Raw genomic sequence first — 25,197 nt, forward strand, 5'->3', positions numbered from 1 at the left:
GCTTTTATTGGCCATATTAGAAAATATGATTTCCCCACAAGCCAGAAATTGCTAATGGGGATGGGAATTCCTGGAAGTTCTTCCTCATAAGTGCAATTTTCATGACAGCCAGATTAAATTTCTTCCATTACTAAACAGTGAAGCAGGATGGGAATGGTCCTTTCAGCTGGAATACTTTAACAGAACAATCATGTCCATTTTCATGCTTCTCTTACATGTAAGCTGATAAAACTTTGATTATTGACCAGAGGTTTGCAAAGGAAACAACCTGTCTAAACTCAAACTCCTCAACAAAAGCCGGACTCAAACTATAAAGGTTAAAAAATACCAAAATGTGACTAATGGTTACAGCAGCTGCTAACACAGCTGAAAGGAAGTCAGCATCCCTTGTGTCTAAAACCTCGAGCTCCCCACAACCTTAAACTACATTACATGTAAACACCTATGAATGAAGATCCACGCAGGGGTACTACTCCTGATGCTGCAGCTGTTTGATGAGCTGCAGGTCATATAAAGGCAGCAGGGCAAAGCCCTTGAGACCCTTGCAGCCAAATGAGGAGAAAATCTTTGCACAACAAAGGTTGTTTAGATAGGTTGAATGTTGCCGGTGTTGCTGAGGTGTTGTCAATCAGTTGTCATCTGTTTTTGCTTAACTTGAGGCAGTCATTTGGGTCGGCACCTGGATCCTGACCTCTCGTCAGGAGGACTCTCACATACCTGCACTGTTAAGGGTGCTGGCTTGGCTTGCTGCCTTGTCTGAGGTGAGGCGCCCTGGTACTGGGAGGACTAGTGTGGGTGGATGCACCTACTACTGCTCTGGCCGCTGATGGATACCCTGAGGGGGTGGTGCTGGCAGACTCAACTTGGTGGTGGATTGGGAAGATGTCTTTGTTATTCTTGGTCACTTCAATGCTGCCACTGGCACTGGAAGGGGGCTATCAGGCATGTGTTGGTCCTCAGGTGGAGCTTGAGGACTGCTGGACCACTGTTCCAGGGACCTGATTTGGAACACTGGACTTGGTATTCTAATGATGGCATCACAAAGACAGAGATTGACCATATACTACACATATACAGGGTTTTCAGGAGTGCCAGTTCTTTAGTACCACCATTTCCTGGGCACTATCAGCTTCTAGTCACGACCCTGAAATTCTGGCTAAGGTGCCCCAGAAAGGCTGACTCTGGTCGAATCAGATTGGATATCAGTTGCCTTGGAGAGCCAGATGTTGCTCAAGGCCACTCAAGGTAGCCTATGTTGACTTCCAGAAGGTGTTTGAGATGCCCTATGGAAGATTCTAGAGCTCTGTAGCATCCTGCATTCATCCAGCTGATGTCCGCCCTGTGTGTTGGTACAGAGTGCTGTGAAGTGTGGTGGCCCCCCCTCTGAATTCCCAGTTGACTCTGGGGTGAGGCAGGGGTGAGTCTTAGCCTCTACACTCTTTAGTGCCTGTATGGACTGGATAATGGGGCGGGTAAACTGTGGAGTGTCATCTGGCAATGTTCAGATCACTGATCACTGATCTGGACTTTACGAATGATGCTGTGATCCTTGCATGGATGTCCTTACAGGGGCTCTTAACCTTCTGAGTGAGGAGGCTGAAGCATTGGGAATGCCTAACAGAGATCCAAGCATTTGGGGTAGACTTGGATGCTGCTGTCAGATCTGTGTGAATGGTGAGAGCGTGCAAGATGTAAAGCAGTTCAGCTACCTTGGTAGTGTAGCCGAGCGTTCTGGGTTCGTCTAAATTTATACTGACTGATAATAAAATAATAAACGCCAGGAGCCGGAGTGAACATCAGCCACAGCTTCCACTTTTTTAATGAGTCAAAACAAAACAGCAGAACAGCGCCAATACACCAAGCCCCGCTTTACGGCACATCTACGGTAACTCCCCAGGGACATAATACAAAATGGTGATTGTCTAAATCAAACACAGGACAGTCTGTTACAGTAGCATTATCCATCGATCCGTTCACTTTGAGGCTGAGATCAGCCACAGACTTGTCCTACTATAATCTTGGATCCAGGAGCCATTTCACCATTTACTGCAAAGCAGAACAGAGGAGTAGATGGGTGGATGCATGGATGATTTTATCAGTTTATACATCCATGAGGAATAAGGAACTTCTTCAGCTTCGGACAAGGTCTTTCGTGGGTAAGAATGAACCTTAATAGTTCTGCATTCCTGGGGGATCATACAACAAAAACAAACTTAAGTGCAGTGGGAGAATGTGCAAAGCAGGCTCAAAGACAAAGGAAGAACATTTGCCACACCCAATATTATACAACCTCTTGAGATTCCTCCTCCCTGTTCTGTCATAATTTTGTCAGAAGTTTGAGCCATGAGATTTTTAGAATAACTTCTTTTGAGTGCCTGAATCTCTGATTCATAGATGAGAGCACAAGCAGCTTCTCTGAAAGCTTTAATCCGAGAATAGAAGGCCTTTTGGATGCTGCTCCTACATTCAACTCCTTCATTAGGAGAAATTTAAAGCCACAAAAGTAGAAATGCTCAGTAAACTACTCTGGCTTAAGAAAATTGATCTGCCCACAGATCAATAATTGCTGAAAGTTGTGTTAGTGCTCTGGTGAATTAGTGCCTCTCATTCAAACAATGAGATTGACTGGATTGGTCTTTTTATTTGCCCTTCCCTCTTGTGTACAAGGCAGTCATTCATACAGAGACAAACTCTTGAGTAACACAGAGTGAAAAGGATGCTAACTTACCGAGCAGAGCTTCCACAGAAATGATGCTTGTGGGTTTATGCTTTCTTCTCCTCTTTACAGGTAAGCTAGCATAGTAAGTTATGATGCATGCTGGTGTACTGGGCAAAGTTTGTTAGAGTTTTTTTTCTTGATCACTCCACTGGCTGGTTGGTTTATCTAAATATTACTGGAACTGCAAGAATGTCACAGCAAAATGCCAATTATAGATCAGAGTTGGAATGAACTTTTGCATTTAGCTGGCTCAATCTACCAGTCACTTTAGTTTTTAATCCTCCACATTATTTCAAATAGCAGCATTGAATAATAATGTATGGTATAAAAAACAAGGCTCAAAGTATTTAAGCAACATGGTATTACCTTAGTACATATATAGTACATACATCAGAGATAAATATTGAAAGACTATGTAAGTTTCTAAACTTTTACTACCAATATCTGATCAGTTTATTCTATAAGGAGAGGAAACGCGCAAAGTGTGACAAGGATCCCTCCTCACATTTTTATGATATTGCATTCATAAGTAAGGTATGGGCAGGAGCCTCATGATCTTTGACCAATGACCTCCAAAGGCTAATAAGGCCCTTTTTACACAACGTGTTTTAGGTGAAAATGCAAAACTTTAGTCACGTTTTGGCTGTTCGTTTACATGAGAATGACGTTCAGATGTCTGAAAACGGAACAATTTGTAACACTCTGGCTCCAGAGTGAAAGATTTTCAAAATGCCCCGTCTCCATCTCAGTGTAAACAGGGAAAAAAACGACACTTTCTGAAAATGCACATGCACACTATGGCTGCAGTCGGTTGTCAAGCGCGAGTGTCACAGCAGTCTGAACCGAGCCGTGGCAGCTCTACCCAGGTCATCTGGTGTAGTTACCTGTGATTCAGGTTGTCAAGTCCCAGACAGCAGGATTTAGAACTGTGCAGACAGAAAACATTCAAAAAGAGGAAACATTATTCTCATTCTGAGGGCTATCAGTTCCAGTTTTGTTAGATAAAGTCGATGCTATTTATTTTGGACATTATTCCATTCATCTTTTTATCAATCATCATGATAATCACTGTCATCATAGCACAGCAGAGAAATTTCACGGCTCATATAAACACAAAAAAAGCAAGATCAGTCTTGTTATAACGTAGACAGCGAGAAAAAGAAAAGCATTTTCAGAAAATTCCTATTTCCTCTTTTTCAAATATATCTGCTTCTTGAAAATGATTTAGCCTTTATCTTTTTCTTAAAGTTTTAACATGGAAACTTCAGCCATAGACTCTCCTGTCTCCTTCATCATGGAAGAGACAGGACTGAACTTCCGTGTTAAGGTTGAAAAGATAGTAATCACTTCCAAGAAGCAGATAAAGGGGAAACAAAAATATCGTTCTGAAGAGGCTATCTTTTTCCTGCTGCCCTTTAAGCAGGAAGCGCTGCACTTTCTGAGAAAATCCACGAAAAATGAAAGGCTATAGGAGAAAAATTTGTCTGTGGACAATTAAACAGTCTTAGCAGATATCTTTGTTATAACAGAACTGGTCCGGCAAAGCATTTTGTGTTAATGTGTGCAGTAAAATTTTGCTGCCGCACAACAATGGTGATGAGGAGGAGGAGGATTTGGTGATGAATTACTCTCGTGCACCTGTGTATGATAAAAATGTTACACATCAAAAACACATGAAAAACAGTGAACGTGTAGTCATGTGCACAATCTCGTGTGCACAAAGAATTTTTCTAAACCGTTACCATCTAAACGTGGAACTATTTGAAAACGGACAACGAAGAAGAACGTTGTCGTGTAAACAAGGCCTTGAGTCAGGGTGAACATTTTTGCAAAGCCTACTGGTGCAAAGACATAAAAGCCACACTACACCACCGCATTGCCTTTGATAACTTGATGTCTTAATGTTTTCACTGTAGATGGGGCGTCTTCTCAATGCAGCTATCGAGATGTTATAAAGCATCTGAACTTGACCAGAAACAAAGACCTTTCGACCATGGTGCAGCCTCTCAAAGACTCTAGAAATACCACAGTTATTTACCTTGATGTAATGCTCTATGCAATTCTGGATATGGTATGTAACTGCTTTATTAATATGACAGTTTCTCCTTTTTATTGTTATACAACAAAACACCACAAATATGCATTTTTTTCCAGGTTGTTTTGGATATTTAGGGTCATCGTGAACCAGGTCATTTTTTCAGTTTTTGTTGGTTGCAGTTTCTTCCGTTAGTTGGCTTTTAGGAACACAATGTAAAATCAAAACCAAAATTAACATGGATCTTTTGCCTTCTGTCTCAGAAAGAGAAGGAACAGCAGTTTGTTGGTTACTTTTGGGTTGATATGGTAAGTCAAAAATGATGAAAAATTGTTTGATTAATACATCTCCTACTCTGATGGCAGACTCAAATAGAATTCTATGCGATTTTTTTCCAGTCTTGGTTTGATGATTATATTTCATGGGATCCTGATGAATTCTGTAATATCACAGAAACTTATGTTCCGACTAAAGCAGTGTGGACACCAGATGTGACGATTGAAGAGATGTAAGTATGAACGTTTGCACACTCTCAAAATCAAGGCTACCTATAAGGGGGGATAAAGCAGGAAGTATTCTCAGGCCCAGTCAGACTGGAGGTCAGGAAAATCATGGGTATTGTATTATATGCCATTTTTAACCTGAATTAAAACCACTCTTAACAAGGCAACAATTATTGAATTAATATATTTATGCTGTAGTACAATGGAGCCTTTTTCAAGATGTAAACCCCTTTAATTAAAACAAAATTGCCTTTTTTAGGTTATGTTAACAATGCTGATGGGCAAATTGAACTGAATGATTAGGAAAGTCATATCAGATGTCAGGATGCCAGAAAATAAAGATCACTGTGACAACTTTAGTGGAAAAATAATCAAATAATTGCAGAATTATGTAAAAACTGTTGAAAAAAATTAAACAGCAGTAGCAAAAGAATTTTCCTTTAAAAAAATAGGAAGAATTGATCAAAAACTGGTTAGCAGTGGTGATACTATTAAGTGCTGAAAATAGGTTAAAAGTGGCAAATAGTGGCTAAATGGGTAAAAAGTGGAAAAAAGCGGTAAAAAAAAAAATGTCAAAAGTAGCAAAAAGTGGTATCACAGTTGTAAGATAGTGGCAATCACGAGTGTAACATGGCGAAACAGGAGCCATAATGGGCCAAAAGTGGCAAAAAGTGACAATAATGGGTTAGAAGTGCCAAAAAAAAGTGGCAAGAATGGGTACAAAGTGGCAGTAAAAGGTGAAAATGAATTTAAAGTGGTAAAAAAAAATCTAAAAGGGATTACAGTAGCAGATAGTAGCAATAATGACTTAATAGTGGCAAAAAGTGACAAGAATGGGTTCGAAAGGGCACAAAAGGGACAACAATGGTTATGGAATGATTAAAAGTGGCAAACAGTAACAAAATGGGGTAGAAGTTGCAAAAAAGGGTCAATCATGGGTTAAAAGTGGGATTAAAGTGGTGAGAATCAGCTTAAAGTGGGATAAAAGTGGTTAGAATGGGTTAAAAGTGGGATTAAAGTGGCACTAATGAGTTAAAAGTAGCGTTGTTCCGATATTGCGATACCAGTATTGGAACTTCGTCCGATACTCCTTAAAATGCATGTATCAGTATCAGCGAGTACACAAGTTTATGCATATCTGATACCGTTCTATGTAACTTTATAGTTTGCTTTGTTTAGCCATGCTAACTGTTAGCACTATAAACCGGAAATAAATTCTTCTTCGCAGCCACCGTATGATTGGGCTTCCATTTTTACTGCAGCAGCAGCGAAGAACAACAAACGGACCCGCTGTAGCCTCAAAGAATGGAGGCGTGACAGTTTTTCTCTGAATGTGATCGTTAAAACACCTTTCAGACTGGGGCTGTCATACAAGACAAGAAGTGGCACAGTTTATAAAAAGTTAAATAACTTTTGAACCATAAATTGTTGCATTTTACTTGCTTTTCCTCCTGAAGCTAGCTGTTGTGTTTTCCCATTGACGCTATTGATGCCTTTGAATCCCATGCGGCAGCATTTTCAGCTAGCCTGGAACTCGTGTATGTTTTAGGGACTTTAATGATTAAATCACCACCAGTAAGCCTGATACTGAACATCTTTTTATCCATTTTAACCAAATTACAAACACGTATTAGCTATTATTAAAAATGGGGGGAAATCTGCAAATAAAGGTTGAAATGGCAAAAAACTCAAAGTACTTGAAGCACCTTCGGCAGCAATTTCAGCCTCCAGTCTTTTTGAATATGAAGCAACAAGCTTTGCACACCTGGAGTGGGGGATTTTCTTCCGTCATTCTTTGAAAATCCTCTCAAGCTCAGTCAGGTTGGATGGGTACTGTGGGCGTTCTCTCCAGTAATGTCCTATATGGTTCAAGTCAGGCAGGGCTACGCTCGGACATTCACAGAGTTGTCCATAAACTTGCTTTTCGTGTTGTCTTGGCTTGGTGTGCATAGCGCCATTGTCATGTTGTTGTTTGTTCACATGCAGGACAGAGAAGGATAAGGCTGCTCAGAGCCCGTATCTTGCCATTTTGTACGATGGTAGAGTCTGGTTGAGGAATGACATGGTGGTTGTCAGCAGCTGCAGGATAAGACCAAACAAATTTCCCTTCGACACTCAGAAATGCAACCTTTCCTTTAAGTCTGTCATACACTCTGGTGAGTCCTGTTGTTTTTAAAAAAAGACAAAAATGTTACTGTATATTTTTAATTGGCAAAGTAACCTTGCAGTTTGATTTGTGTCCTACACGATAGATAAACACCTAAAGTTTGAGCAGATCAGTTCCTCTAAAGACATCAGTGAGTGGTCTCTTGAGATGATGAAGACCCAGTCAGAGTGGCTGTTCAAAAACATGTCGTACTCGTACGACACTGTTGACAATTTTGGTGTCAACCAAAGCATGGTCATCTACACTGTAAGTATTCCTGAATACAGACACCCAGTCTTTTTTAAGTATCTCTACTTTCTCAGTCTTTTAAATTTTTTAATACAAACCTTTCCAAGAAAGTTGGGATGTTGGGGAAAATGTTAATATAAACACAATGTAGTAATTTGCAGATCAAATGTGGCAAAAAGCACTGGTAACTGCACTCATTTATTGTGAAACCATGCTGTCGTAATACATTCTGAATGCAACTTGGCATTGTCCTGGTGAAATGAGCAAGGACGTCCTTGAAAAAAAATGTCTGAAGAGAGGCATATTGCTCCAAAACCTGTATGTACCTCTCAGAGTAAATGGTGCCTTAGATGTGTAAGATACTTATGCTATGGGCACTGATACACCCCCACACCATCACAGTTGCTGGGTTTGAGCTTTGAGTTGATTTCTTTCTCAATGGTTCTTTTCCTCTTCAGCCATTATTTTCAAAAACAATTCAGTCCATCTCAGATGAGCTCAGGCCTAGAGAGGTCAGTGGCACCTCTAGATATTAACAGTTGGCTTTCGCTTTGAATGATAGAGTTTTAACTAACATATTTGGATGCAGCGATGTTCCATGTTAACTGTCACAGAAAAGTGCTGGTGCAGAGCTTCCTGAGGGGTTGAAGGTCACGGCATTCATTGCTAGTATTTTGCCTTGCCACACAAAGTGCTCTTATACTCGTGCTACTATCAAGCATTTGTTGGTAATTTTCCCGTCTTTTCTTACCCATGCCCCAACTTTTAGTAGTAGTAGAAGGCATCAAATTCAGGAAGGTTTCTAAATATATAAAAATAAACAGATTTATCAGTTTGGACATTAAATAAATATCTTTCATTTCAATTTGTATAGATGTATATAAACATAAATTAACATATTATTGTATATTTAATAAAGCTTGAAAAGTCAGCCATGAACTATTCATTTTTTATGAAGAGTTAAATATTCAGTAAGAGTAGATACATATGTATGTAATAACACAAAATTATATATTTTTAGAGGGTGTAAATATGTCATTGATATGGTAGCGTTAAAAAATATACTTTTTTCTGGTTATATCTAAAGGGAATCTGGATAGTTATTAATAAAATATGGAGAAGGAGCTGGGATTTTCGTTACATATCTTCATGTAAAGAAAATAATTGCATCTGACACTCTTGTATAGTCTTGTTTATTTTGTGTAAAAAATTTGAGTCATTTATATTTAGTGTATGACTATTTTGCTTTTTTACAGATTGGAAATAAATTTTAATTTCAAATACTGTTGTACTTCATTTTATTCAGAATAGGTTTTAAAAAGTGGGAATCTCTCTATTCTGTATCCAATTTTTTTGTTTGAAGGGTTTATTCGAATTTCAGAATTTAGAGATTAAAACTAGGTGATGTGAGGGAATCTGTTTACACTGGCAGAAACATGGTGGAAAGATGGCGATGTTTTAGCAACCCCTGTGTGACACACATACCTGTTAATGCTGTTGGCGTTTTTAATTCGCCTCTGAATGACCTGTGACCCATGACTTCACAGATCACCATGAGGAGACGCTCTGTCCTCTACATTGTCAACTTCATACTGCCCGTCCTGTTGTTCTTGTGTCTGGACTTGGCCTCCTTCCTGATCTCAGACAGTGGAGGAGAGAAGCTCAGCTTCAAGGTCACTGTGCTGCTTGCTGTCACAGTGATGCAGCTCCTTCTGAATGAAATCCTGCCATCCTCTTCAAACAGGATCCCACTCATAGGTTTGATTCTTCAGCACTCAACTGCTCTTCATGTAAAGAAGATACTGACTCAATTCATAGTTGTCTGTTCACTTTAATGCTGCTTTCTCCTCTCTTAGCGATCTACTGTATTGGGATATTTGGTTTGATGTTGCTGAGCCTCCTGGAGACGATCTTGGTGATGTATCTGATGGAGAAGGATTCTGCATCCCAAGAGGGCAGGTCAGATAAAGACCGAAGTCTGAGTGAGGACTGTGAGGACAAACCATGTAAAGGCAAATTCCATAACTGTTTAAGAGGTGAGATTCAAAACAACAAATAGGTATGTTTGAAAATATTGTGGGGCACGCAGATGGCCTAGCGGTCTAAGGCGCGACCTATGTACACGGGCGGCCCAGGTTGAAATCTGGCATGTAGCCCTTTGTCGCATGTCTCTCCCCACTCTTGTCCCATTTCCGACTCTATCCACTGTCCTCCTCTGTCAAATAAAGGCACTAAAAAGGCCCAAAAATAAATCTTTAATAAAAAAAAATAAAAGAAGGAAAGAAAATGTTGAGTGTGAGCTAACAGAGCAGTTATCTTCAGCTTTTTTGTGACTGTCATCTGATTCTTCCACCTTGACTTAAATTAAGGGTTAACGCTGGCATAAAGAGTGCCCTTAAGATGGTGCAGTGCTACAGAATGCTTTTATAATTCCTCTTTCTCCTCGCTAGCTTCCAATGCTAGCTATCCAACCAGCTAAACAGTCCCCAGAGCACTCTGCAACTTCTCATGAAGTTTACTTCAGGTGTATGGCCTTCTACACTTTACTTTTGTGAAACTGCAAACACAACAAACACAGCTTTATGAATATTTAACACAAACATAAAATAAGGCATGTCTAAATATAAATCAACACAGCATCAGCCTATTAGCTATGTAGCGCTAGCAAATTAGCATTTTAGCATTTGCTTATCTATTAGCTGAACATTGCTATAATTGGCTTCAAATAAACTTCACAGAAATTGACACAACGTAGCAGGTAAGTCAACATACGTAACATTGATTTTGCTCACAGACTTTGCTCTAGCATGCAGAAAGGAAATAATTTAAGCAAAACTAAGCTGCCACAGACTACGAAACGGACACAAACTGCTAATAGTTTGGACAATAGGTACAGGTAAAAATAATGCTCCTGACTACCACAAGATGATGCCATTAACATTATAAACAAGGATAAAGAACATTACTGTTTGGGGTAGAACAGGACCCATCAAAATGATCCTAAGTGGATTGTCTAAAGCACTGATTCCAAACCTGTTGGGAATCAATGCTTTAAACCAGGCCCCAGGGCTCAAATGAGGCCCGTGGTACAGTTATACCCGGCCCGTAAGTTCATATCCTATTTTTATTTTAACTGGCTCAGTGGTATGAGGTCTGCAGAAATTGTCCAGTATAAAAATGTAAACTTAACCTTAAGAATTTTAAATATCCTTCTTAAGTCAAAAAAAAAAAAAAAAATTAAGGCCTAAAAATTGCTAGACAAAAATAGCTAGATTAAAAATTTAGAAATGTAGGAAAATAAATTAATGTGGGTTTTCATTTTAGATTTTAAATTTTGCATCTCAAAATTATGACTTAAAATTATGACCTATACTTTTTATCTCATATTGACACCTTTTAGATTCACAATATTAAATTTTAAGTCATTTTATTTTACATGTTTAACTTGTTATTTTGAATTTCTTCTTACATTTTGTCCATTTCAACTCGTTACTTTGACTTTTATTCTCATATTTGACCTTTTAGACTCACAACCTAAAATTTCATATCATATTTTGACCTTTAAAACCTGACTGTGACTTTTTGCCTTTTTAAAATATTATTATTTAATTAATATTTTGACTTTCTGAACTAATATGACTGGCTTTTTATTTCAGATTATTTGTCTTTATATTTATCATTTTAACTGATTTTTTAAATCTCAAAGTCATTTATATTCCTTGCTAATTGTTCCCCATAACTTACATAACTAGTGAAAATGAGGATAACAGTTTATGGTTTAATGTTGACCCTGTTAGGCTTAAAGGTTAAACCTAAATTCAGAACCAAGGCCAAGCCGTGATTAAATTTGCCACCCCTGCTTTGGACTAGACAAGTTGTAAACCCATACTTGCTAGATACTTTACAAAGGTCTTTTGCAAGGACTCAGTAAGTAGTAGTAGTAAGTAGAGTAATTAGACCTTTAAATTTAACATATATATCATTTTGACAGTAATTTAGGGGTTATATTTTGTGCGGTTCCTTTTGGGGGTTTGGCTTTTGTTTACCTTTTTTTGCTAAGGGAAAGTTGGTCAGTAACCACTGGTCTGTAACACATGGCGCAAATTTATTTCAAGAGTTTGTCTATTTTAGAGATGTGAGCATTCAGGGCCTGTGTCTACAACCAGTGCTATAAGCGCTGGCTAACACCAACCATACTCTGTAAACCAGTTTGACATTGTTTACCAGAACACACTCTAAAAGAAACTGAGTTTAAAGTCTGTGATATGTTATTTTGAATATGTTCTAATTTGTCTAATAAATCTTTACAGATATGAAACTGAAATCCTGTGTGTCTGCTTGGGGCATGTCTTCAGGAGAAACATCATCTGAACTGCTGCAGGTTGCAAAAGAGGTCAGAATTACAGCCAAACATTTTTGCTTATACATTTCATCTAATCTGTAGATACCAACAAGTGTTAAATTCAGTATGTTGGGCTGGTTGTAAAGAAACTACTCATAAAACAGTCAGCTAAGATAGGAATAGTTGCAAGGGCAGACCCACACAACATCATACACATTTGGCTGGCTAAACTTTCACATCCAAAACTTCCAACTGGAAGTTGTCGAGTAACTTTTGCCTGCAGGTGTGAGAACAAAGTGATGTTTTTTTTGCTAAAATGTAACTAAACTTTTTTTTTCAGGCTAGCAGCAGCCACCTGAAGGAGGAGTCTTGTGAATTTGAGCAGGAGGTGTTGAAATCATTGGCTCTAATCCTCAGCATCTTGAAGGAAGAGGAGAAACCTGGCTACTGGAGAAGAAAGACCAAAATAATCAACAAATTTTTCTTTGTTTTCTACATCATCACAGCCAGTGTATTTTTGGTCTACATCTTTACCCGCTGGAATTCTACAGAGGAATAACTGAGTCTGATTCTGACTGCATTTCCATAGATCTGTAGAAAAGACAGTCACAATTGCAGCAGAGGCAGCGTTAGACTTTCTCACTGCCCGTCATTGTGACAGAAACCTAAAAGCATTTAATTTAATTGAACAGCTTTAACACTGATACTATTTATATTAGGAACAGTCCTACTGTTTGTGTATTTTATAACACCAAATCCTAACTGCATGCAAGCATCAAATATAGTGTCCATTAAATATCTGACTCAGCCCTGGAAATTCTAGTTTGTTATCAAGTTGTAACGTCATGTACCTTCGTTATGTGAAATGCATGATCATAATCCTCAATAAATCAACAGGTGAAGATACCTAGACCTTAATGAAGGATGTAGCATGAAAGTGTTGGCAAACTTGTATTCTGCATGCTGTCAGATGCTTTGATTGCATGTGGACTGTCTCATTATATATATATATGTATATGGGTGTGTGTGGGGGGGGGGGTGCATGTCTTGTTGTCAATTAAGGACTCGATTCAATACAAACTAATGAGGTGTATTAACAGATTACCAGTGTTTGGTTTTCATTCATAAATTTCTCATCATGAGGGAGAATTGCTGTTAAAAAACCACTTCCACATTCACGCTGGACACAAAGCTAGAATGTGCTGGAATGAGGGTTGACACAACCCAGGTCATGCTCTGTATGTCTTTGCATATTTAAAGGAGCATGGGGAAAAAATCTGCTGGGCAGCATGCTAGACCTGATAATGTAACATATTGCTTTGATACCATCAGAACACTAAAGGCTTTACTATGAACAGCTTTATAACTTTCTTGGTCCGTACTAGGGGCCCTTGGGGTGGGGTGGGTGGGTATTTGGGATAGGTTGGTCAGTGGGTATGGTTTGGATGTGTTTTATTTTATTTTACTTTTCTTGTATGTATACTTGTGTTTTGATTATAAAAACAGAGAGATAGGCCTGTCTTTTGGCCTATTATTCATTTATCCTTTGTTCAATATTGCTGCATCTGTACGTACATAATCTCTCTTCTGTATATTGGCTTTAAATGGGACTCAACACTATGTACATCCTTATTATGAACTTTCGTGAAGTAATAAAAAATTTATCACAAAAAGGAAAACAAGAAAAGCAGAGCGCCCCAGATCTCTGGCACCCTGACTACATTGATTTTATCTTTTTTTTTCTACTTCTATTATTTTCTGTCTGTTATTTGTGAAGCACTTTGGGCTGCATTCGTTTCTGTGTGTAAGGTGCTATATGATTGAGACAGAGTTTGGCACTGTAGACTGAATATGAAGCCCATTATGTTGCCCTGTGTTTGATTTGACATGAGAAATGCTAAAATGAGAAGTCAATCAGCTTCTTATTGGTCATATTAGAAAATATGATTTCCTCGAAAGCCAGACAGCCAGAAAGCCAGTAATTGCTAATGGGATGATCATTCCTAGAAGCTCTTCCTCATGAGGGCATTTTTGAGGACAGATAAATGAGATGTTGTCTGTTACAAAACAGTGAAACAGGAAGGGAATGCTTCTCTTAACAAAAATGATCATTTCAGGTTCTCTTTTCATGCTCTCCTTCACATGTACGCTGGCAAAATTTTGTGAACAAATAACAGAAAGTTTGTGAAGGAAACAAACAGTCTAAAATGTATATTACTTCTGCTTCAAGTGTTGTGGTTTTATTGTGTGTGCTGCTTACTCCGGTGCTGCAGGTGGCACTGTTTGCTCTGTTTGCTAAGTTAGTTGCATGGACTTTCACTGAGCCCCCAAAAATAACAGATTTACAGGCTTATAGTTATTTTAAAGAGAGAAAACCTTGTGAGATCAATGATTGCTGAATGTTGTGGCAGTGCTCTGCTGAATTAGTGTCCATCATTTTACCAATGAGATGTGGGAAAGGTGGACCAGACATGTCCATTCATTTGCCCTCCCCTCTTTGTGTACAAGGCAGAGACAAACATTAGAGTAACAGAGAGGACAGGGATGCTCACTGACTGATCAGAGATGATGCTTGCAGGTTTATTCTTCCTTCTCCTCTTTACAGGTAAGCTAGCACAATAAGTTATAATTATGCATGCTGGTGAACTGGGCTAAAGTTTGGTACATATATTTTCTTGGCAATACTGGTTTGCTAGTTTAATCAAATGCTACTGAAACTGTCGCAACCTCACAAAAGAATGTCAATTACAGAGCAGAGCTGGAATGAACTTTTTCAAGAACCTAGCACTAGTAGATTTTGTCACTTCAGTACCTTCCAGTCACTATTATTATTTTTTTATCATTCCAACTGACAGCATGATAATGTGTAATATAAAAAAAAATCAACACTCAAAGTATTCAAGCAATGTGATTTTACTTTAAAACTCTGAATCTGAGTGATTTGTAGTTTTGTTTCTTTCCTGCATTTAAATTCTGTCATATACTCACAATAAGCTTTATTGACCAAGTTTACACAGCAAGGAATTTGACTCTGGTTAGACTAGCTCTCAATGTAGAAGAATTAAACACAACATTAAAAAAAAAAAACAAGAAAAGTATAAAATTAAGATTTAAATATGTACAAGCTCTTGTTGGAACTATTTCTAGTTCATACAAGTCCATGTGCATCAATAGTATGGTTGCAAGATGTGCAAAGGGTCAGAGTGTAAAACATGTAAGGATGTGGGCTACATGAGGTAGATGAGATGATTTAGATTGGTGTGATGTGCATATGAGGACAGGCACTTTACAGTAGTGAGCTTTCTTAAAGCATTTGAGTAACCATGAATAGATTAAATACTTTACTACTACATTTGTGTACAACTAATAGCTTAAATTACTAATTAGTACAGTAAGTAGATTAATTAGTACAATTATGCATATAAGATGAGGCACTTCACCACAGAGAGCCTTCCTTGAGCATTTTAGTAACAGTGAATGGATTAATAACTTGCAGCATTTTTATGGTAAATAGACTGAATTAGTTGTTAGTACAGTAATTAGAGTAATAATTGTAAATATGCATGAGATTAAAATCATGTTAAGTCCCTTCTGCTGGGAAAAAAACAAAAACAATGCATGATATAGTTTTTCATGATAAAGGTATTTGAACAACACACAACTCAGGACTTAAATATTGAAGAAATATTAAAGTCCCTTGTCTTTTTACCTCCGCCTATATCTAATCAGTTCATCCTTTAATGAGAGGGAACATGTGCAAAGTTTGAATAGAAGTCTCTTTGGATTCTCATGGTATTGCATTCACAAGAGAGAGATGCACAGGACCCCCATGACCTTTGACCTCCAAAGGCTGATTAGTTTATCTTTGAGTCAGAGTGGACAGAGTGAACATTGGTGTAAACAAATACCTCCAACCTCGCTTTAACCGGTTTAAAGACATAAAGCCACTCTAAGTCCACCACCACACTGCCTTTTGTTATAATTTGATGTTTTCACTGTAGATGGGGCGTTTTCTCAATGCAGTTATCGAGATGTTATCAATCATCTGAACTTGACCAGAAATACAGACCTTTCAACCATGGTGCAGCCTCTCAAAGACTCTAGAAATACCACAGATATAAACCTTGATGTAATGCTCTATGCAATTCTGGATGTGGTAAGTAACTGCTTCATTTATTGGACAGTTTCTCCTTTTTTGTTATCCAACAGAATATCACAAATGTTTTCTTCCTATAGGATTTTTTTGGATAGTAAAATTTTAGTAATAAAATCCTGCCTAACATAAGGGCTCATCATTAATCTTGAAGTTCTGCTGTATGACTTTATGGATTTACTAAGAAGTTAATGTGCACATCACCATATTACAGCATGAGCCTTTTTAAGTTATCATATAAACTCTGATGTTTTGAATTTGGCTTGTAGGAACACAACATAAAGTTAATAACATGCATCTTTTGCCTTCTGTCCCAGATAGAGAAGGAACAGCAGTTTGTTGCTTACTTTTGGGTTGATGTGGTAAGTCTGAGAATCAAAAATTTGTTAGATTAGTATCATCTCCCACTCTGGTGGGAGGTTCAGATAGAATTCCATGTGATATTTTTTCTTTTCCTTTTCTAGTGGTGGATTGATGATTATATTTCATGGAAACCTGAAGAATTCTGTAATATCACGGTAACTTATGTTCCGACCAAATCAGTGTGGACACCAGATGTGACTATTGAAGAGATGTAAGAAACATTTGTACACTCTCAAAATCACAACCCTACAAGAACTGGTCCACATCTCTGTCTGAAGTAAAGAATAAAAACAAGCTTTTCATTGGGAATATGTTTTCACTCTCTACTGACCTGCTTCAGCATGAGTGTGTGATAGTTAAAGGGGAAAGCGTTACTTGTTCTACCCGAAGGAATTACATAGAGCCGCAGTCAGGTCAGGTCAGAGTATGCAGCCTTCTTGGAGTCTCTGGGTGGGGTCCTAGAGAGGGTCCCACCTGGGGACTCCATAGTTCTACTGGGTTCAACATTCTTGTGGGCAACGATGGAGGAACCTGGAGGGACATGATTGGGAGGAATGGCCTACCTGATCTGAACCCGAGGGGTGCTCTGTTGTTGGAGTTCTGTGCTAGTCATGGACTGTCCATAGCAAACACTATGTTCATAAGTGTACCTGGTACCAGAGTATCCTAGACTTTATTGTCGTTTCATCAGATCTGCGGCTGTATGTTTTGGTGAAGAGTGGAGCTGAGCTGTCAGCTGATCACCACCTGGTGGTGAGTTGGAACAGATGGCAGGGGAAGCTGCCGGACACACCTGGTAAAACTAAACGTGTAGGGTGACTGAACTGGGAACGTCTGGCAAAGGCCCCTGTCTGTGAGGTCTTCAACTCCCACCTCCAGAAGAATTTCTTGTGCATCCCAGGGGAGGCTGGGGACATGGAATCCGAGTAGTCTGTGTTCAAAGCCTTCATTGTGGAAGCAGCTGTTTGGAGCTGTGGTTCAAACCATTGGTGCCTGTCGGGGCGGTAACCTGAGAACCCACTGGTGAGTGAAGCTGTCAGACTGAAGAAAGAGGCATTTCGGGCATGGCTTGCTCATGGCTTGCCCAGAAACAGCTGACAGGTACGAGCCGCTCAGAAGGCTGCTGATTCAGCAGTTGCAGAAGCATAGACCTGGGTGTGGGAGGAGTTCAGGGAGGCTATGGAGAAGGACTTTCAGTCGGCCCCAAAGATGTTCTGGCAAACTTAGGAGGGGTAGTCAGGGCTCTTCTCAGGCTGTTTTTTATCAGGAGTTGAAAACTGCTGACCACGATTAGGGATGTTGACAGGTGGTGGAAGGAACACTTTGTGGAGCTCCTTAATATAGCCAACACGTCCTCCTCTGAGGAGGCAGAGCTTGAAGACCCAGAGGATGGCCCATCTATATCCTTGGCAAAGGTCACCAAGGTAGTCAAAGAGCTCCTCAGTGGCAAGGTGTCAGGTGTAGATGAGATTCGGCCTGAGATGCTGAAGGCTCTGAATGTTGTGGGGCTGTCATTGCTGACATGCCTTTTCAATGTCGAGTGGAGTTCTGGGACAGTACCTGAGGAGTGGCAGACCTGGGTGGTGGTCCTCATTTTTAAAAAAGGGGACCAGAGGGTGTGCTCGAATTATTGGGGTATCACACTGCTCAGCCTCCCTGGTAAGGTCTACTCTAGGGTGCTGGAAAGGAGGCTCCGACTGATTATCAAACATCAGATTCAGGAGGAACAATGCGGATTCTGTCCCAGCCGTGGGGCAGTGGACCAGCTCTTTAGCTTTGCAGGACTTCTTGAGAGAGCATGGGAGTTTGCTCCCAGTCTACATGTGGTACAGTGGAAAAATGGGGTCCTGGGGCCACTACGGTGAGCCATCAGGTCCCTCTATGACCAAAGTGAGAGTTGCATCTGCATACTCAGCACAAAGTCGGACACATTCCAGGTGCGTGTTAGCCTCCGTCAGGGCTGCCCAATGTTCCTGATTCTGTTTGTGATTTTCATGGACAGGATCTCAAGGCCCAGCATGGGGGAGGAGAGTTTCAGGTTTGGGGACCTCAGAATTCCATCTTTGCAGATGATGTGGTTCTGATGGCTTCCTCAGCAGGGGACTTCCAGCAGGCACTGGGATGGTTTGCAGCTGAGTACGAAGCAGTCAGAATGAGAGACAGCACCTCCAAATCCGAGGCCATGGTTCTTTACCGGAAAATGGTGGAGTGCTCCCTCTGAGTGGGGAATGAGCCTCTGCCTCAGGTGAAGGAGTTCAAGTATCTTGGGGTCTTGTTCATGAGTGGGGGCTAACAGGGAGCGTGAGATTGACAGGCGGATTGGTGCAGCATCAGCAGTTTTGCGGGCATTGTGCCCGCAAAACTGCTGATGCCGGTATTGAGGGCGTCATCCCATTTACTGAAGTTGGAACTGAATCTTTCTCAAAGTCAGATAGGCCGTGCTAGTCAAATCTTGATATGGTTAACCCTGACTAAAAATAGCTCTTTCCCTCTCCTGCACTCAACAAGACAAACACAAATTTAGGATGCATTTTAACATTTACAAACTATTATGTAAAATTCACACTAAATCATTTTAGGTGTTTGTTCCCATACAGGACAGAGAAGGATAAGGCTGCTCAGAGCCCGTATCTTGCCATTTTTAGCAATGGTAGGGTCTGGCTGAGGAACGACATGGTGGTTGTCAGCAGTTGCAAGATGAAGGTTTACAAATTTCCCTTCGACACTCAGAGATGCAACCTCACCTTCAAGTCTGTCATACACTCTGGTGAGTCCTTAACCTGTTGTTTTAAAGAAAGACAAATAAGATACTGTATGTCTTTAACTGGCACACTTTGATTTTTATCCTACACAACAGATAAGCATTTAAAGTTTAATCAGGCCACTTCCTCTGAGAGGGTGAGAGAGAGGTCTCTTGAGATGATGCAGACCCAGTCGGAGTGGCTTTTCCAAAACATGACTTACTACTTCGAAACTGTTGACAATTTTGGTGTCAACCAAAGCACGGTCGTCTGCACTGTAAGTAGTCCTGAATACAGACACAAGAGATGTACAGTAAACACTTTCTAAGGACCAGTCTTTTTGTTAACATCTCAATTTTCGGAGTCTTTTTTCAAACTCTTTTGATAAACACTTTCAGAACGTTGGGATGTTGAGGAATATGTGAGTATAAACACAATATAGTGATTTGTAAATTGAATACATCACAGAGACAAGATATTTAATGTCCAAACTGGACAGATTTGTTGTTTTTTGAAAATATACAGCAATTCTGCACTTGATTCCTGCAATACATTTCGAAAAAGTTGGGACAGGATTTTCCTTGCTGTAATGTGTTCTTAATAATGCGCCATACAATTTTAGAATATTTAAGGGTTCAAGAGTAAGTGATCTGAGGGTATCTTCCATAACTGTTGACTTTGGCAGGATGTGGCAGAAAGATTACGACGTTTTAGCAACCTTTGCATGACAAACATACCTGTAAGTTCTGTTGGTGTTTTAGTTCACCTTTGAATGACCCGTGACCATGACTTCACAGATCACCATGAGGAGACGCTCTGTCCTCTACATTGTCAACTTCATACTGCCCGTCCTGTTGTTCTTGTGTCTGGACTTGGCCTCCTTCCTGATCTCAGACAGTGGAGGGGAGAAGCTCAGCTTCAAGGTCACTGTGCTGCTTGCTGTCACGGTGATGCAGCTCCTTCTGAATGAAATCCTGCCATCCTCTTCAGACAGCATCCCACTTATAGGTTTGATTCTTCAGCTTTCACTAGGTCTTACACCAACTCAGTTTCTTGTTTCTTTTTCAGTTTCATTCTGCTCTCTCTTCTCTTAGTGATGTTCTGTATCGGGATATTTGGTTTGATGATGCTGAGCCTCCTGGAGACAATCTTTGAGATGTATCTGATGGAAAAGGATTCTGCATCCCAAGAGAGCAGGACAGGCAAGGACCAAAGTCTGAGTGAGGACTGTGAGGACAAACCACGTAAAGGCAAATTCCATAACTGTTTAAGAGGTGAGATTCAAAACGACAAATAGGTATGTTTGAAAATATTTTTGAGTTAAATGATAAAGGTCCAATCTGTGGTCCGAGCTGGGAACCAGTGCTTTAGACTACAAACTAAATGCGAGACCCATACTTTCTGGATGCTTTACAGAGGTTTTTTAGGAGGACTCATTAAGTAGTAGTAGTGAGCAGAATAAGTAGGCCTTTTTCTGTTGGGACATTATCGATCACTTTTTTTTGACAGCAGTTGAGGGGGTATTTTTGTATAGGTCCTTTGAGGGCTGAGCTCGGCTTTTGTTCCATTTTTTTATACCACTAGATTGGGCTTTAGTGAAAGACAGGATGAGGCCCCACTTCCACTACTCAGATGTAAACCAGCTCAGTGAACAGGTAACTTATAGAGGTAGCATGGTTTGTTTGGCACTGTTTTGGTCTTGAAAACTGAGATAAAAGTATAGTTAAACTGGGATATCACTTGGAGCAATGTGTAACCATGTTTAGAACAGGAATGTGGACATTAACATGCAGGGATGCTATACTGCTAACGTTAGCCATTCTCTGTAAACCAATTAAGAGGGGTCTGGCTGCAGACTGTGCATCTCTAAAGTCCACTCTGACAGACCGTCCATCTAAGACTCAGAAAGGAAGTGTTGTAATTTGCTGGTAGGACAGATTTACAGTTTTTTTTTTAACCAACCTTATTTATAAATTAAGTCTGGCAATAACATTCATGAAATAACACTGTAAACATTGGCCTTAGCCTTAGCTACATCACTTACAAGTTATGGAGCCATGCTAGCTATGTAGCTTACGCAGATCACGGAACTATGTTAGCTATGTGACTCATGCATCTCATGGAGCTATGTTAGCTATGTAGCTTATGCAGTTTATGGAGCTACAATAGCTATGTAGCTTACGGAGTTTATGGAGCTACATTAGCTATGTAGCTTATGCAGTTTATGAGGCTATGCAGGGCACATAGCTTATGCAGCTTGTGGTTGCTGCGTTAGAATGTATTCATAGAGAACAAGCTTTTTCCTGTAAGCAGACTGTTTACTCTGTTTTATTGAATGTTTAGCAGGTCAGGTTTTTAACTTTGAACTTTTGGTATCCTAACTGTTACCTTAAACCTTACCCTAACCCTCAACCTTAACCTTGATCATAACTCAAAATATGATCCAGCAGACTCCACTGATGGAGCCTGTCTCTGCCTAAGGTTCACAGACACACAAGCTGTGAGGAAACAACCTCGACTATAGGAACAAACAGCATTTTATCTAACTCAAGAATCTGAGTTTAGACTATAAAACCAGGATGAGAGGGAGACGCCTAGAGTCTCCACGCCCGACAGTAAAGCTTGACCTGGGCATTGAAGTAGAATATCTGAAGTATTAGAAATGCCAGGACTACTGGAAATGTCCTTTACAATGAGCTTTAGCAAATGTAGCTAAAAGTAATGTAGCTACTTCGATAATGTATCTACATAGCTTAGATAACTGCTTTGGACCTTAGCTTTACCTGCATAGCTTATGGAGCTACATAAGCTGTGTAACTTTCACAGCTTACAGAGATACGGTAGCTACATAGCTTATGCAGTTGACACAGCCTACGGAATTGCTACATAGCTTATGCAGCATACAGAGCTATGTAGCTACATAGCTTATGCAGCACATGGAGCCATACTTGCAGTGTTAGAGTGTTTTAGTAGGGGACATGCATTTTCTGTACATAGACTGTTGACTCTGCTTCATTTAATGTTTTACAGGTCATGTTACCTTAACCCGTACCCGAACCCTGAACAGAAGTTTAATTTGTAATATTTTAAAAATTTTAGTGTGTATTTCCATTCCAGTCATACCATGACTGATAGAGATTAACCATCTGCAGCCAGACTGTCTTGAACCAATTTGACATTGTTTACCAGCAGGTGTTCTAAAACCCCCATCTCAAAGTTTGGGTCAGGACCCACTGATGGGTCACAGGAGATTTTTTTTATTTTTTTTGGGTCACCAATGAGTTTTCCTAATTTCTTTGCTACAGTCTTTAATGTAACATTTATATCTGCACTACACATTGGAGCCACATGGTGGCTTCACCCTGTGACATTCACCCTCTTCACCATAATAAACCCAAATACAAGGCTCAGTCAGCTACTGGAGATCAGACCAGACAAGAAGGTGTGTGGAGTGTATGAAGAAAGCCTATAACAGTTGAGCCACAATGTCTTCTTCTTCATTAAAAAGTGGGTCATTAGTGAAAAAATGTGGGAAACACTGCTCTAAAAAACAATGATTAATGTCTGTTGTATGTTATTTTAAATTTGCGCTAATTGACCTAATAAACCCTTACAGATGTTAAACTGAAATCCTGCGTGCCTGCTGGTGGCTTGTGTCGTAGAAGAGCGTCATCTGAACTGCTGCAGGTTGCTGAACAGGTCAGGATTACACCCTAACATTTTCACTCATGCATTTCATGAGATCAGTAGAGATGAGAGATTGTGTCATAGAGCGGTTTAGGATGTTTTTTTTTTCTTTTTTTCAGAAAATAGTCAATCTCGAAACTGAAAAAAAGCCAGATATGATTTGAATGGTTGCACAGAATAAACCACACATCCAGACATCTTTAATCTTGCATAAACTTTGACATCCAAAGCAACAAACTGGAAGATGATGAGTAACTTGAGTCTGCAGGTGTGAGAGCATAGGTATGTTTTTTTTAACTAAAGATGATGCAACTTTTTTTTCCTCAGGCTAGCAGCAGCCAGCTGAAGGAGGAGTCTTGTGAATTTGAGAAGGAGGTGTTGAAATCGTTGGCTTTGCTGCTCAGCAGCAAGAGGGAAGAGGAGAAACCCGGCTACTGGAGCAGAATGACCAAAATAATCAACAAAGTTTTCTTTATTTTCTACATCATCATAATCAGCCTGTTTTTGTTCTACATGTTTAACTGCTGGAATTCTACAGAGGAATAGTTGAGTCTGACTTGGACTTCCTTTGCATGACTCTGTCAAAAAGAAATCATCATCATCTGCAGCAGAGGAATCCTGATAGCGTGTACTTATACTCAAAGTGTTCATGTAGTTAATTACTCCATGTCCTAACTGCATGCAAACATCAGATATACTGTAGTGTCACATCACACAGCTTTGCATACTCGCTGTCCAGGTAGAATCCATAAAATATCTAACTCAGCCCTAGTTGTAGCTTCATGTATTTTTGTTATGTGATATGCATGATGATAATCCTCATTGCATCAACAGGTTAAAAATAGACCCTGATGAAGGATATAGCATAAAAATGTAGGCAAACTTGTATTCTACATACTGTCAGATGTTTTGATTTCATGTGGACTGTCTCACTGCTGTTTGATGTGATTATATCTTCCCTCCTCATTAAACAAGTATAAGGAAAGCAGTCACTGACTGTAAGGATTTTTTAAGTTCATGATCCCTTCAACTCAAAGTCAGGGAGGATAGAGCTGACAAAAATAGAGCAGTAAACATCTCTATAATTTTGATTCAACTTTGATTCAACTTTGATCCCAACTTGCAACTTGCTGACAACTATATATGTATGTAAATATATATATTATGTCTTCTTTTCAATTAGGGACTCTTTTCAATACAAACTGCAACTCATAAGGTGTATTAACTTAACAGATTACCAATGTTTGGTTTCCATTCATAAGTTTCTCATAATGAGGGAAAATTCTACTTAAAAAAGCACTTCCACATTCACGCTGGAAGCACAGCTAGAATGCATGCACATCCTGGGACCTCTTCCAGTGTGAATGTAGCAGTGTCTTTATAAGTGCATTTCATGAGAAATTTATCAGTGGAAAAAAAACCATTGGTTTTCTGTTTAGTAAATGCACCTCATGAGTTTCCTTTTTAGCCTTCAATAAAAAACAAAAGGTATAAGAAGGAGACCTCAGAGACTGCGAGCTGTGCTTGTCTCACCTTGCTGGAAATTGCAGAGTGTGGGAGGTTTCCATGTTATGGAGGTGAATTTGGGTGATTCAACTCGCAACCTATGGTAGCCGCCACAAGACACATCCCTCCCACCTGAGGGTACCTTTGTGCTGGATGGAGGATTGACACAACCCTGGTCATCTCCTGATGTCTTTGCATTTTAAAAGATGCATGGGAAAATGATGAAAAAGTTACAAAATCGCCTATAGGGCAGAGCCAGGGGTGGATGTCTGGGCGAGTAGTAGGGTTGCCATGAGCCCCTGGTGGTGCTGTGGATGTCCCAAGGGAGCAAAAACCACCATCAGTCTACAGGAAAATCCCCAGGGGTGAAAAGTCCCTGACAAAAGAAATGCTGTGAATTTCGACCTTGGGGCACATCAGGCTTTGGGATGAATCCTTAGCACCCCACATATCTAAAACATTTTCATGACTGTATTTCACATAAGAATGTACAATTTATAAATTGATAGACATTTCAGTGCAGAAAATCTACATATTGTATCTCTAACTATACAGATTTTTGATAGTTTATCAATTTGACTGATTTTTATTTTTTATTTCATTTATTTTTTTTACTAAGTGTATCTACTTATTTTTATTATTTCAGTCCCTTTATTCAACTTCTACTATTATTTTCTGTCTAATATTTGTGAAGCACTTTGGCTTGCATGTGTTTCTGTGTGTCAACCCAAATAAAACTGAGATTAGTTGGAC

At 39.6% G+C, this 25,197-nt stretch overlaps 1 protein-coding gene and 1 pseudogene across 1 annotated transcript; both read left to right on the forward strand.

Annotated features, from left to right (window-relative positions):
- Positions 1 to 448: 448 nt before the first annotated feature.
- Positions 449 to 12,096, forward strand: LOC121528632 (5-hydroxytryptamine receptor 3A-like). Its single transcript, XM_041816148.1, has 11 exons — positions 449 to 505; positions 660 to 774; positions 1,570 to 1,674; positions 4,636 to 4,790; positions 5,018 to 5,062; positions 5,153 to 5,262; positions 7,244 to 7,413; positions 7,510 to 7,670; positions 9,200 to 9,410; positions 9,509 to 9,688; positions 11,963 to 12,096. Exons 1-11 carry the CDS (start codon positions 449 to 451, stop codon positions 12,094 to 12,096), a joined length of 1,443 nt encoding a protein of 480 aa, XP_041672082.1.
- Positions 12,097 to 15,180: 3,084 nt separating this feature from the next.
- LOC121528633 lies at positions 15,181 to 23,484 on the forward strand (annotated as a pseudogene).
- The last annotated feature ends 1,713 nt before the right edge of the window (positions 23,485 to 25,197 follow it).

Source organism: Cheilinus undulatus, linkage group 20 (genome assembly GCF_018320785.1).
Source record: "Cheilinus undulatus linkage group 20, ASM1832078v1, whole genome shotgun sequence".
NCBI classification, from domain to species: Eukaryota; Metazoa; Chordata; class Actinopteri; order Labriformes; family Labridae; genus Cheilinus; species Cheilinus undulatus.